At 37.7% G+C, this 15,226-nt stretch overlaps 1 protein-coding gene across 6 annotated transcripts in view; it reads right to left on the bottom strand.

Moving 5' to 3' along the window:
- DLG2 (discs large MAGUK scaffold protein 2) overlaps positions 1-15,226 on the bottom strand; it is a 701,362-nt gene that overhangs the window by 283,056 nt on the left and 403,080 nt on the right. For all 6 annotated transcript variants that reach the window (XM_054382907.1, XM_054382932.1, XM_054382887.1 and 3 more), the window contains 2 exons: positions 14,836-14,980; positions 11,733-11,871 (listed from right to left, as the gene is read on the bottom strand). In XM_054382907.1, coding sequence (XP_054238882.1) covers positions 11,733-11,871; positions 14,836-14,980 — 284 coding nt within the window. The remainder of the gene's footprint in view (positions 1-11,732; positions 11,872-14,835; positions 14,981-15,226) is intronic.

The following is a 15,226-nucleotide window of genomic DNA, read 5'->3' as shown; positions in this document are numbered from 1 at the left end:
ATATGAATGATGAGACTTAGGGCCTAGTTCCTTGCAGTGACTTTGTAGAAAAGTAGGCCAGTAAAAAAACTGCTCAGCTCCTGATAAAAATGCTCAACTGCCTCTTCAGCTTCTGAAAATCAGCAGGTTAAGGACCATGTCAACAAGAAACTAAATTCAAGCTGATCCATCATGATTCTGAGCACTGACTCTCATCCTTATTTGAACATTTTCATATTCTTCACAACAACCTGTGTCAACGAGTCCCACAAAACTAATCATGTGATATATCCAGAAAACCTCTACCTTTTTGCACTGCAAGCCTGTTATTTGGTTGCACATTGATAATACATGGGAATATCTAAATGGTATTTAAAATTCGGCAATGTGTTGTAAGAAAATGCTGATAGTTGCCTTCTCTATGCCACAGATACTTTTGCACATCTCTGTTCTCTCTCTCTCTGACATCTTTATCTAGGTCCATGCAACAAAAGAAGAAACTGTGCAAACTATACAACACCCTTGATCATCTCTGTCACCCTCTTCTCGGGATCTTTCCTGTTGCCTCCATGTAGCAATTAAGACTCAGATGCACACAGATTCATAGAGAAAAACGTCATATTTTGCATTTTTTTCCTTTCCTATCAGATTCTATTTCCACTCTTAATCACATTTTTTTCTTGCTCTTGAGTACTGAGTTGAAAATTACAGGGAAATAACCACAGTCACCCCAAAGGTGTCTTTCTTAAGTGGTAATAGCTGCTTTAAGAGTTCATGTCCATGACACATGTAGTATGTAGTATGTACTTAGGGTCATCTTTTTCCTCTGTGCACTATTAAATCTTCCTTACCATTTCTGTGTGTATTATTGCTGCCAATTCTACTATCTCATTTCAAAAATCTCGCAAAGTTTGATTTTTTTTTTTCTTTTTTTAAGTGTTAAGTAATAAGTGGCTTCCCCTGACTGTACTAGAAATAGCCAAATCCTGTTACTTGGGGATCTTTGACAGGCCTGTTTAAATATGTGTGCTACTCAGGACATAACAGATTATCCTGGTGGCTTTCACATGATTCTTAGATTGCATCAGGTTGGAGGGGAACATCAAAGGTCATATTGTCCAACCCCCCATGCTGTGAGTTGACAATAACTAAAATTTTGCTTCAACATAAATCACTGTTCCAAGTTAAGACTTCTTATTTAAAATAAATTTGGAGTAGGAAAATTAAATCTTGTAATAGGCAGACAATTATTATGCACTTGCGAAGTTTAACAATTAAAGATAACATTTGTGAATTAAATACAGGAAATTTAAAATGGTTGCTTTGCAGTTTAGCAATTTCATGCTTCATTGAAGGGAAGTGGCTTAGAGCTAAGAAATATAACTGTGACCTTTTTTTTTTTTTTAAAATGTTGACAGGTGTTCTACAAGTAGTCATTTTTAGATGATAGTATAACTAAATACTGTACCATTGTATTTCACCAAGGGTGTAATTTAAAGTTATACAGACAAATTTCATTTTTCTTTTTTTCCTAACTGAACATTTAATGTGTAACTCAGATAGTATTCCTTTGATTTTTTTAATGTAAATAATTCCTTAGATTGACTGTTATGGGTTATGGGACATGATATTGAATTCAATCTAATCATCATCATGGGTGCCAGCCTAAGAGCCAGAGAATGAGAACTGTCTTCTTAGAGACTGGGAGTAATCAGTAGCAGCATCAGGCTGTCATCTTCTAGACAGGCAACACAGATGTACTAGCATGACAGACTGCCTGGTGGGATCATGCCCATGTCATGCAAACCTCCAAAACTCTCAATTTTTCTACTGATAGCTGAATTTAGCCTGATCCTGCTAGCATCTTACCAGCAACTTTTCCTACCTGTTCTTTATCTGTGTTCCTTTCCTCAGTCCAGCTATGGATTATCCCAAACCTCATGTCTCACTCTCTGAGGGAGTTGCTGGTTCAGCAGCCCTGAAATTCATTGCTACTCTTCTCCAAGCTGTTTTTCTCTGTTTCTTCTTCATGCCTGTCCACCCATTTCTCACATTCTTCCTTGTCCTAAACTCCTCTTCCAAATGCAAGTTTTCTTGCCCCATAAATACCAGTCTTCCCTTCTCGTTCCATTTTCACATAACCAGTGACAAATTCTGTCTCTTTTTCACATCCATTCTCACTATAATTCCTTGCCAAACACACTCCCCCTATTCCTCCAGTCTCTTCAGTTTTAAAATCTGACAGGACTGAACATTTGAAGCATAGAACCAAATCACTCCTGATTATATTTCTGTGTCAGAAAGGGCTGGAAGAAATAAGGAGAGAGAAAAACTACCTTTGGTCATATAATGTTGTACTCAATCACGCTGGCTTTTTTAATATAGCCTAGGCTGTATTACAACATTGTGAGAAGTTTTGATATACTACATTGTGAGCATGGAATCTTAGAGAGTTCTATTGCAAAAAAAATATTTGGGAGGATAAATGAACTATAGTTTTTCCAAAGACATATTTCCTGGCACTTAGATTTTCACAAATGCAGTAGAAATACTGTGTGGATTCAGTTTCATCAGCTCCCATACTTAGAATCATAGAATTACCTGGAAAAGGGAGATTGATGTTTATTGCCAGAAATATACTTTCTCATCTCCATTTTGCCTCAGACTTTATCATAGCATCATAGAATTGTCAGGGTTGGAAGGAATCTCAGGGATCACCCAGTTCCAACCCCCCGGCCATGGGCAGGGACACCTCACACTAGATCAGGTTGCTTAGAGCCCGATACAGCCTGGTCTTAAAAACTATCAGGGATGGGGCTTCTACCACCTTCTTGGGCAACCTGCTCCAGTGTCTCACCACCCTCATGGTGAAGAATTTCTTCCTGACATTCAATCTGAATTTACCCACTTCTAGTTCTTCTCCATTCCTCCCTAGTCCTATCACTACCTGACATCCTAAAAAAGTCCTTTAAAAGTCTTCAACATTCTGAGGCTATGTATGGAATATTACAGCATTAAAAATATATCACCACAATTTTTAACATAGAATAGAATAAAATAGAATATGAAGTAAGTTATGTAACTCTCCCTCCCTCTCTTAAATGACCAAGCAGCAATGGTTAAAACTAAATGCAATTTAATTTGATACTAATAGAGGTTAATTAAATTTGCTTTTAAAAATAACAGATATAATTTGCACTAAATTTCAAAGAAAAACAAACATTCAAACTTTGCTATCTCTAGATAAATAAATCAAGCTCCAGGCAAAAACTAAGTATGAAATTATTAACTTGAACAATTAAGGTCCAAGTAATTTAATAGAAAGAATAAATAAAAGGCATTATCAGTCACCCGGTGTTACGACATATAGTTTATTTTCTTTAGAGCATAAGTGATATGCTGAGTTTGGGTTATGCATGGTCATAGTGAAGAGCTCACAATCACCTGCCATATTCATATAAATGTGTCAGTGTACTTCTATCATAGAATCAAGAAGGCTGGAAGAGACCTCAAAGATCATCGAGTCCAACCTGTCACCCTAAACCTCATGCCTATCTAAACCATGGCACCAAGTGCCATGTCCAATCCCCTCTTGAACACCTCCAGGGATGGTGACTCCACCACCTCCCTGGGCAGCACATTCCAATGGCCAACCACTCTCTCTGTGAAGAACTTTCTCCTCACCTCCAGACTAAACCTCCCCTGGCGCAGCTTGAGACTGTGTCCTCTTGTTCTGGTGCTGGTTGCCTGGGAGAAGAGACCAAACCCCTCCTGGCTACAACCTCCCTTCAGGTAGTTGTAGACAGCAATGAGGTCACCCCTGAGCCTCCTCTTCTCCAGGCTAAACAGTCCCAGCTCCCTCAGCCTCTCCTCATAGTTCTATGTTTCCTTTACTCATCACTCATAGAGTAACAAGTCAAAAACATGGTGTAAAATTCACCATTTGAAAGCGCAGCCTACAGTACTTGAAGATCTTCATCTGAAAAACGAGTTCTAATTCTGCTCTCAGACAAAAACTAATAGGAAATGCAGTTAACTTCTTTCAGCAAATATACACTTTTAAAATATGCAAAATATTATGTCAATAGAAGACCAAGGCCAACTCATTAATGATCTTGGATAATTTTCAAAACTCGTTACTAAAAACTGCACATCTTCCTATTGTTTAGCTTCATCTAACCACTGTCAGAAAACTGTTATTGTTAGTTTTATAACAGACAAACACAGAGTCAAAGGACCATAGAATGGTTTGACTTGGAAGGGACCTCTGAAGGTTGTCTAGCCCAACCCCCTCTGTGGTAAGCAGGGGCATCCTCAACTAGGTCAGGGTGCCCAGAGCCCTGTCGAGTCTCACTTTGAAGATCTCCAGGCATGGGACCACAACTACCTCCTTGGGCAATCTGTTCCAGTGTTCCACCACTGTCATAGTAAAGAATCTGTTCCTAACATCCAATCTAAATCTGCTCTTTTCTACTTTGAAGCCATTGCCCCTTGTCCTATCACTACAGGCCTTCGTAATATGCAAACCATAATATTAGTTGCAATGGTTTAATACTGAAAACTCAAATCTGTGCATCAATAGAAATTTAAAGGTGTTTCTGTACAATATCCTCAATTCAACTCTTAAGTTCATATAAGCAAACAAAAACAGTTGAGGAATGCCACTTTCAATACTTTGAAAAAAAAATCCCCTGAGACTTCAACTTCACGCTTTTCTTTCTCTCTTCCAATCCTCAGGACCTCCTCCTTGTCCAAAAAATGGTAGTTTACAAAGGTGCATGAAAAATCCCCAAAATAATCAAACATGCTTTCCACAGCAAAACAGATAACTCAGCTTTTTCAACCATGAATCTTTAATAATCTATCCAGAGTTAAATGTTGAAGTGGATTTTTTATCAGCTGAATCACAGATGTTTGATGTTACCATTTGCTGAAATTAAAAAGGAAGTAAAAACTCAAGATGGCAGTTCTTTATTTTTATGGATCTTTTGACAATGTTGTTCACTACAGACAGAAGTAATGAACACCTATAGCTACAGGAATTTTAGTCTATAATTTCAGTTTTTCTGGAAATAGGAAGACAGACATCTGCTAAAGAATAAACTGTAACTTTTCTCTCAGTTGTAATGTAGTAGTAATGAATTTTAAAAAGCAAGCAAACAAAAAAAAAACCACAACAAAAAAGAGAAAACAAAACAAAGCAAAATAAACCCCCAAACCCCACCAAACAAAAAAACTAGATCAAAATAATCCCCCCCCACCTTTTTTTTTTTTTCTTCCTATTGTCATAGAAAATGGTTGGAATGCATCTCTGTTGGCCACCTCATCCCATCTCATGCTTGAAGTGGAATTATTGTTATATCAAGATCATATCAAGTATTTTGTCTAACCAAATCTTAAAAATCTCAAAGCCATGCCCCACACAGCAGCTCACAACTGCTTCCACCTCCCACCCCTTGATGGGACAGGAAGGAAAATTGAGAGAAAGAGGCAAAGTCTTGTGGGCTGAGATAAGGAGAGTTTAACAGAACATCACTAAGAGATAAAACAACCAGGAAGAACAACAATACTCATGAAACAGTATAAAATTATGTAAAATGCAGCACTGACCATCATGGCATGGCATATCCACCTGACCCTGCCCCACCACAGGCACCCACTCAAAGCCCCCACTTTTGCCCTGGCCAGCCCTTCCCCTATATGACAGGCATGATATCAGTATGGCATTGAATACTTCATTGGCTGGTTCAACTGCCTGTCTTGGCTGTGGCCCCTCCCAGCTTCTTATGAAGAGGAAAAATACACAAAACTACAAAACCAACCCCAAACCCCCAAACATACAAAAAATCAAAACCAAACCCAAACCCTAAAACCTTCAGCCCTGTCCCACAAGTCAAAAACTATCTGAATCCAGGGACAGGTGGATATTTCACAACCCTTCAAAACAACCTGCCCCAGTACTACTCCATTTACCTGGTGTCTTTTTTTTTTTTTCCCCCTAATTTTCAAATTGAAATCAGAACATCCAAAGCAGTGACTTTTTTTTTTTTTTTTTTTTTTGCTATTGTGTGCTTACATTGTGCTCTTGGATTGCCCCTTAATCTTCTTTAGAACAGTAAAAAAGACCCTGTTCCCTCAATATACCTCCAACCTCCCTGTGATTTAGAACTTTGAGAGTCTGTTGGACCCTTCTGTTTTTCCAGAAGAATGGGAATTGGAGACATTCTTCTTTATCTGCTGGCCATGCTTCACCTAATATAGCCCAATATGCTGATTACCTGACTGGCAATGAGAGTGCACTCCTGGTTCCACATTCAGTCTGGCATCCACTGTAACCTCCAGGTCATTTTCAATGAAGCTGCAATTCAGATGCTTGTTTCATGGCCCTGTTCCACCTGAGGAACAGACTTACTGAACTCAATGAGATTTCTCCTGGCCCAGTCCTTTCATATATCAAGATCCCTCTGGAATACCTCTCTGCCATTTGTCATGTTAACCACTCCCCTTAATTTATTATCCTCTGCAAATTTGCTGAGGGTGCACTCTGTGTCATGATCTAGGTCACTGATGAAGATATTCACTGATACCCAAGATATCCTAGGCTACTCTGCTCATCATTGACCACCTGACAGATGTCAAGTGATTATCACTACCCTTTGAATACTGACTGACCCGTCACCAACCCAGTCTCTTCTTTTAGTCCACTGTTTCTCAGCTTTCAAACCACACTGCTGTGAGAGACGATTCCAAAAGCCTTACCAAAGTTTGCTGTTGCATGCAAATGGAAGAAGGCTACTGAGCAAGGTGATGGCATATAAAGCCAGAAGATACCCAAAAGCCTACCCAGAACGTTTCCAAACCTTTACAAATCATGTCTTCTTTCCAGCTATGGATCAGTTGCACTTTTATCCAACAGTTCCTCATGTTTGAATGAGAGGCTGCTGAAGGAGTTTTAAAGGGTGCTCCCTGTGTTACAGCTTCTCCTAGCCACAAAAGAGAGGTGAGAAATAGCTCTGCAGCCACTCCCCAGGGCAACTAGTGGAGAAGAGGTATCACCAGGTGCCCCACAGTAGAACCCAGGTGCATATCTGTGGGTGATATGGCATGAAGCAGGTATGTCTTTGGAGTCAGCTGTTTTCACCCAGCAAGGACGCATTCCTGCTCCAGGCAGCACCTGTGCAGTGGCACTGGTTGGTATAGGCCAGCCATTGCTCTCCCCTCATCCACTCAGCTAGTCATTTCATCAGAGAAGGAAACCAGGATGGACAAGCATATAATTTCCTTTTGGTAAATCTATGCTGACTATTCCAATTACCTGGTCACTTAAATGCCTCACAAAGACAATGCTGAGTACTTCATCTTTTCCTGCATTGCCTGTCATTACACTCCCTCCTTATCAGCTTTTCCTTTCATCAAATTTTGTCTTCAGTTTTGAAAGTAGCAGATCTGCAGAATCACTTTTTATTTTCCTTTAAGATCTTTATAAGCCTTAGCTGAAATCAGGTTTCTGATTTTGTCATTAAGCAGTCAAGCACTGCTTGTCCATGTCTTGCATTCTAGGTCATGAAAAAGGTCTTTGCCTAGCCAAGAAGGTCTTCTGCTAAATCTCCCTTCTTCCTGCTCAACAGGATGGGTCATTCCTCAATAAGTTTTCCTTAGAAAGCATCTGTCTTTAATGGACCCTATGTCTCTGTGGCAGCAACACAAGAGATATTGCTCAGCAATTCTCCAAAAAGGCTGAAGTCTGCTCTTCTGAAGTTTACAGTCACAATTTGCTGACTACCTTTTCAGAGTTCCTTTGAATCATGAACTGAACCAACTGATGGTCATTCTGATCGCAGCTGTTATTTATCACCATCTGTGTTATGAGTTCTTCCCTCTTCATAAGCAGCAAGTCAAGCAGAGAATTATTCTGGTTGCTCCCCTCTACTAGCGTTAGAAAATTGCCAGCAACACAGGCAAGGGATCTTCCTGCACAAACAACATTTTTTGCTTACAAAAAATTAAACCAAATAAAGACTCACTTGAAGAATGGTGATGACTGTTTTGTGACATGTAGCTTCTATCCACTTTTGATTCCACATTCTGCTAACTTGAAATTGTGAGATTTTATTTACATTTTAAAAGCTGTCAACTTTTATTAAAAATAGAGGAAGGCAAAACGTCCATTCTGAGTGACTTTAAAATTAATTCAATAAACAAAAAGTCAATTATGCCTGTCACTGACATAATTTTTGACCCATAATATACACAACTTACAAAAGCTCAGTAATTAGAAGACAGTGTAGAACTTCATTAAAACTTGTGCCTAAAGATTATTTGTTATTTCTTTATATCTTGTTTTTAGATGAACGTATGTTTCTCCCCATAGTTTCATGAAGTGGTACTGATTTTTTTTTTCAGACATGGACCAAAAATACAAAATACAGTTAAAAAACCCTCAGAATTTGAATAAATAAGAAAACCAAAAAAGCAAAGCAAGAAAAATGGACAAATTGAGTTGAACGTTCAACCACTTACTGATGGATTCATTAGAGCCAGTAAGTTAAAAGAAAGCCTCACTCAGGTCATGGTTACAAAGAATTATGGAATTGCAAAAGCCTTTTATAGTGAAGAAGTTACTGTTCCAAATATTTTTAGTGGGCACAAATGAAAATCTGCCAGAAGTGTTGCCATATTATGACTGCACGGGTTATAAATTTCCTTATGTGATCACCATGTAAATTAGCCCTGAAAACCTATTACAGCAGGAACTAGGTAGTTCTAATGGATATCACTGCAGTAGTTGGCAATCATTTAATTATAAAAAATTATGTGAGGAAATCTAATTATAAATGCTGCAATCAAGGGATCTATAGGTTTCACTAAAATTATCAATATGATAATTAACTTCCCAAGAGATTTTTAAGTCTTTCTAAACTGATCAGCAACAAAGACTTTCCAAGTATGTTCTTAATTTAATGGCAGACTCATCAGCAAATCCTATGGCACTGCACAGAAAGTGTGCCCTCACTATATTCAGTTTATAACAGTGAAAATCACTGTGACAATGCAGCTAAATGGACATCTGAAAAATAAAAGGCTTAACATTGTTCAAGTGTTAAACGCTTCTGAAGGTCAGAGCTTCTTATTCACTGTAATCAGAGGAAAAACCTGGTCTCTGGCTCTTGTTTGGCTGTCTCTCAGATTCTATTGTGTGATGAATGTCCGGTGAGGAAATGCAAAGGCAAGAAGTGCTGTTTTTCTTATGACTACATTCATTTTATCTTTGTGCCTTTGTATTCTGGGTATGAGTGTAGCATATAAGCAACTACCACTAATATAATTAAGTCCACTACACCACCCTCCTCTTCAAGGGTCGAAGTAAATACTTGTTTAAGAACTAATTTTCTTCAGATTTGCTCTGTTGCATTCAGACCCTCCTCCTATGACTCAGCACCTTTATTTCAGCCAGTGCCACAAGCCTTCCACTGAAGGCCATGCTTCTAGAGTCAGCCTCTCCAGTCAATAGTGCCAAAGCCACAGGATATCAGCCCTTCATTAGATGACATGCTAATCTGGAAATACAGATATGAAGAAGAACACAGGAAAGGAATATTTCACAGAATATAAACAGCTTCTCTGTGTAATGTATTTCCCTGCTCCCCCAGAAAATGGACATTGCTGTGAATATCTCAGTCAAAAGCCAGAGTGTGCCAGTATTTAATTTTAGTGTCAGAAGCCAAACTTGGAAAATTAACTTGTTTAAAAAACAAACTCAGAATATCAAGATAAGAATATATATTTCTTCCTAAATGATCAAAAGGGTATATTGATTAATTTCAATACATATTCTGCACAGTTCTTTGAGTGCTTTCTACTTCATACCTGCTGAAAAGTGGGTTAAGGCTGTCATTGTCTTCTCTCCTATGATTGTTTTTTTATTTTTCTTACTTTTCATTTTTGATAGAAATAATTAGAAAGTTAAAACAGCTGTACAGGACACAAAGAAGTGCAGAACAATCTAAAGATACTTCTTCATTACCTTACAGGCTTTGTAACTGCTTAAATGGTCTTTTACTTCTCAGGGCAACTCTTCTCCTTTTTTAGTCTTACATCTTTCACTTTCTGGGTCTTCTTGGTCTCTTTAGCTATTATCTATTATCTACTTTTAAGGTTGCATTTTTTTGTTGGTTTTAAATTCTGGCATCTCTTTCTCAGTATTAATGGTATCTCATCTGGTATCTCATCACAGGAGAGAATTCAGCACTAGAAACTTATTGACAAAGCCTTCTTCATTGTAATCCAGATACTATATTGGTATTTGCCCTATAAACAGGCATTTTAGAATTTATGAGGCCAGTATCAGCCCAGGTAAAGCCTTGATGCACAGCTTAATTGAATTATTATTTTTTAAAAAACTATTAATTAAAAATATAACTTCTTGGAACCCTTTGGAGAAAATTTGTGCTAAACGAATGTCTCATAAGCTCAAGGAAAGCAATGTCAGCTTTGTATCCTAAGTCAAAACAAAGGAGAAATTCTTTATAACCCAGGCAGGGAAGCAAGGTGTGGTTTCCATACATTTATGTCCTGATTAAACACTACATCATGATCTAGTTACTCTGAATCTGTCTAATCCAACAAGTTAAGCAGCTTGAGATTGTAATCATATACAACAAGAAAAAAGAAATGCAAATTAGCAAGTTATGAAGCTGATGAATAAGTAAGTTGATGAGATTCTTTGGCTTTAAATACATAGTAAGTCAGGTTAGATGACTGGAACAGCCTTTTCATAGCTTTAAACACAATGAATTCTAAATACTGAAGTACAGAAAAGAACTAATTTCTCATTTTCTGTGGCACTAGACATTATAATGAGAGCTCATTTTACAAAGTTAACAACTGTCGTCTCCTAAGTGAACGGTGGTGCTCTTCAAACCCATCGTCTCATCAGTGGCATTCAGTGTTGATTTAATGCAAGACACAAAAGACCCTTTCCAGCATTTTCCTGAGTGTATTTTCTACCTGGAAATCAACTACACAGATACATTTCTGCCACCCATGTGTCTTTATAGTAGTCACAATTCTTTCAGGATTATTAAAAAGCCTGAAAGATTAGAAGGAATATCCAGGGTAATTTTGCTGATAATCACATCAAAGAACCCTATTTATAAAGGCATCAAGTGTCATTGCATGAACTGTTCCCTTTCAACCTCTATGATCTCACAGAAGACCATTTCATATTATGATTGCTTTAATAGTTAAGGAACTTATCCCAGTTTCCCTCCAGTATTTATTCACAGCCAGTTTATACATTTATTTTCCTTGTCCCATAGTGTTTTCTTTCCATAACATTTACCTTCCAAAGTGTGTACACAGAGCAATTACAGGCTTTGCTTTCAGTAAACTAAACAAGCTGCACCCCTCACACCATACTGTCACAGACTGGTACAAGGGCACAGAGTCCCTTTACCCATACATGCAGTAAGCCAGATGACCCACTGGTTCTGAGAGTTTCAAGTTGTGAAACAGAACAGAACATTTTGCTCAGTGCCAGCATTGTTATAATGCAGCCATGTTGTTTAGACACCAGTGCAGGACCACCTCAGGTCAGCACTGTGATCTTTCTCTTAGTTGTCTTCACACCTGTAAGAGTTTCAATTCATCCTCCCCGATCATAGGTGACAAAAACTACACACACATTCTATTTGAGGCAAACTGTATCCTCTGTTGTTGTCATGAAAAGCAGCAAATAAAGAGAAGCATCTGACCTGGTATAGTCATCCTCCACAAGCATGTGCTTTGGAATGGGAGAGTATCTTCCTGGTGAGATAGGGGCCAGGGATGTCTTGTATTCTAAAGTGCCATTGTTTCCAGCGAGTATGTGATTTTCCATTGGTGGAGAATAAGCTGATGTTAAGAATAAACATTTCTAGTTAGTCAGATTCATGTTTGATTTGATATCACAAGAGCACCATTTTTAAAGTTAAGTACCCAGAATGTGCTTATTGCTGTGTAATAAGACCAAAACAGACAATCTTGAGAAAGCTTAAAATATAATAGGAGAGAATAAACAACTGGAGTTTTCCTGCAATGATATTATTATTAATAATATTGATATCATTAATAATATTGATGATAATATTAATAGTAATACTATTAATAACAATAATGTGGCTTATTTGTAGGGATTGACTCTGTAGAGGGGATATGAATAAAAAAGGATAGTTTGGGAAACTGGAAACATTTTCCTCAGTTAGGACTGACTTGAAGAAGGAAATATAAATAGGATGCAATGAGACTAAAAGCACATTCATCTTTTTGGTTCCAATATACAGCAAAGGGAATAATATAGTAAGAGCTTAATGCAGGATAGGCGTAGGAACTTCATGAGTGGTAAGAATTATGTATGGTGAAGATTTAAAGCTGTGATCTACTAGAAGTGTCAAAATTCCCCATATAACTGATGTGTCGGTACCAACATAAACAGTAATTAGATCACAGTAAATCTGTATATTTAAAATAGAAAGCGGATACAAATCTTTTAGATATTAATGATTAATAAATAAAATTACAGGACTCTGCTATTTGAGTCTGTGAGTTTTATTGCTTGCTTGCCTTTTTGGTATTCTGAAGTTATTTGGGGTATTTATGACTGGAGAGATGTAATAATAGTTGTATTCAGTCTCTAGCTGATGTAATCAGAAAAGGAAACGGTAAATAGGAAAAACAATGATACGTGCTTCTGCAAAATGAATCCTGCTTCGTGAGAAGAAGACAGACAAATTTTCTAGTATTAGTTTCAATCTTTCAGATGCTTAGAAACAGAATGCTTCTAAGTGAAATACTTCTATGGGGAAAGGCCATTACCCATCTGAAATATTCTGAATAAGTATAATGAAAGGTTCCCTGAGGATAAATGAATCTGCATGTACCAACAGACTGGGATGGGCAAGTCCTTTCAACCTTTACTTTCCCTCTGGAATTCTGTCTTCTCATATGCTGCTGATCTACAGTCTGACAAAATAAAACACACTGGCTTAGAAGTCCCAAATTATTATTTTGGCAAGTATTATAAAGCAAGAGATTGGGTAGGGACATTTAACATTTCTACTTCTTGGGCTCTGCTAAGATCAGGCTGTTGCTGAACAACATGATTGCCATCTGCTATAACATTTGCTAACTAAATAGGTATCCTCAGCACAGTTGAGTATCCTACCTGATGTGCATGTCACAAAACCTTCTCTTCTATTTTTATGGTGCAGTCTAAGTAAGGAGGATTATGGATATTTAGATTTTCTCTCAACTTTGTCGCAAGTGTCGCAACACTGTGCAAAAGTGCTGGGAAAAAAAAATCAATCTCTAGCATTTAATATGAAAATCTACCTTTTCTAGCCCTTGGTTAGCCTTAGTGACCCTGGGAGACCAAGATGGGTATGGACAAGTTTCTGGAGCTTCTGTCAAAAATTTAACTGCCATCCAGTTCTTAGGTACTGCAGCTGGTCCCTGTTGGTAGTTTAACTCAAGGCAGACAGTTTCTAATGAACAGCTAAATAAAGAGAATTTCAGTAATTAACTGTTTAGACTAGCAGGCACCAGGAGTATAGGAAGTTGCAATTGAAAAGTTAAGATTGCTGTAAATGAAAGGGAATGTGAATGCCTGGATGCAGACATCAGGAAGGGCTGGCAGGAGGAATATAAGAATTGGATGTGTTGATAGCACCTAGATTCATCAAGAGGTCACCAATACACAACATAACTACATGCAACTTGTCAGGACAGTCTACATGAAAAGGAAAACAAAGACTCAAGATACCAACAGATCACAGTAGGAGGTAAAGACTAGATTGGAGCCTTGGACACTCAGATAAAGAGACAGAAGTGAGTAAATCATGCAGACATGCATAGGTGGGACAGATGGAGAGACACAAGATCCTAATTATTGCCATATCCTTAAGTGTACAAAAACCACATCAACAAGGAGGTTGTCAGCATAAGAAGAAAGTATATTTGTATCACAAGGACTCCACAGCCATGCACACTTGTACTTGGTCATCTCAGGGAGTCCTGGTGATGCACCTGGATGCAGGTCTTTCTAGTTGAATGCTGCCATGAGCCCAGAAAATTCTGAGTGCATATGTATCACAGTCTGTTTGAAATTGGTTTGTTTTAAATAAAAACACCTCCCCTTCCTATGAGATTCTTCAATGAGTTTTACCATATTGTTTCAACAGCTCTTTCTACAACAGAATGTACATTGAATTCAAGGACGTATATAAGGCCTTGGTTCTCAGAGGGAAAATAGCACATGAACATATGTAAAGTTAATGGACAGACTGAGAATAAAGCAAAGTGGGACAATAACTTAGGAACTGGATATACACAGAAAATAGGTATCTTTTTGTAAGTAGAGGAGTGATTTTTATACTCCTGAGTAAATATGATATATATATTTGCCTCAGACTTTTCACTAAATTTGCACAAGATGGTTTGCTGCCTTTTACAATTTTTCAGTGGACAGGACTCCAGTCAACAAACCTAAACAAATTTCAAAATATATTTGCATATACTTATTACTGTAATTTTCACAAGAGTTACAGTTTGGTCTGATCACCTAGACAATAGCTAATTGGAATCTGAACAGAAGAACATCAGCTACATTCTTATTTGTATTGTAAAATTAATTTAGTAGAGTTATAGTATCTGTAGTATTTCATGAGTATAGCATATGGAAGTGGCATTAACCATTTCATTTTTGTATCCTTCCAAGCTGTTTCATAAAGGTTAAAGGGGTACTTTGGACATGATATGAAAGAAACACAATCATCTGATAAACTGGTGTCTGCTACAAAATGAATTGCAGGAGTTACTTACAGTGAGTAATATCTGGTGGGCCATATGGATCGGTCATGTAAATGGTAGTGGGCTTTCCAACTTTCAGATACACTACATCTGAGGTGTTCTTCAGTATTGCTACTGCCTCTTCATGGGTAACTTCTTCTAAACTGTAATTATTTACCTTAAAGAAGAAATCAGACAGGTGAGACAGAATGGAGAAATAGACACCAAAAATTAACACAGTATTGCAGTTATAACAACGTTGGGGAAAATGCTGTAGGCAAAGAGCACTGAAGATTACAGATGCAGTAAGGTATAAAATGCAGCACATTTATAGAAGACTGACACAGCAGTATTGGTAATATCACATAATGTTTCTACCTGTCAGTAGAAAAAACCTTTGTGATATTGTCATTATTAACATAAA

This window comes from Indicator indicator, chromosome 1 (genome assembly GCF_027791375.1).
Source record: "Indicator indicator isolate 239-I01 chromosome 1, UM_Iind_1.1, whole genome shotgun sequence".
NCBI lineage: Eukaryota > Metazoa > Chordata > Aves > Piciformes > Indicatoridae > Indicator > Indicator indicator.
Note: the sequence above shows the minus strand (reverse complement) of the source record. Positions and strands in the feature narration are given on the sequence as shown.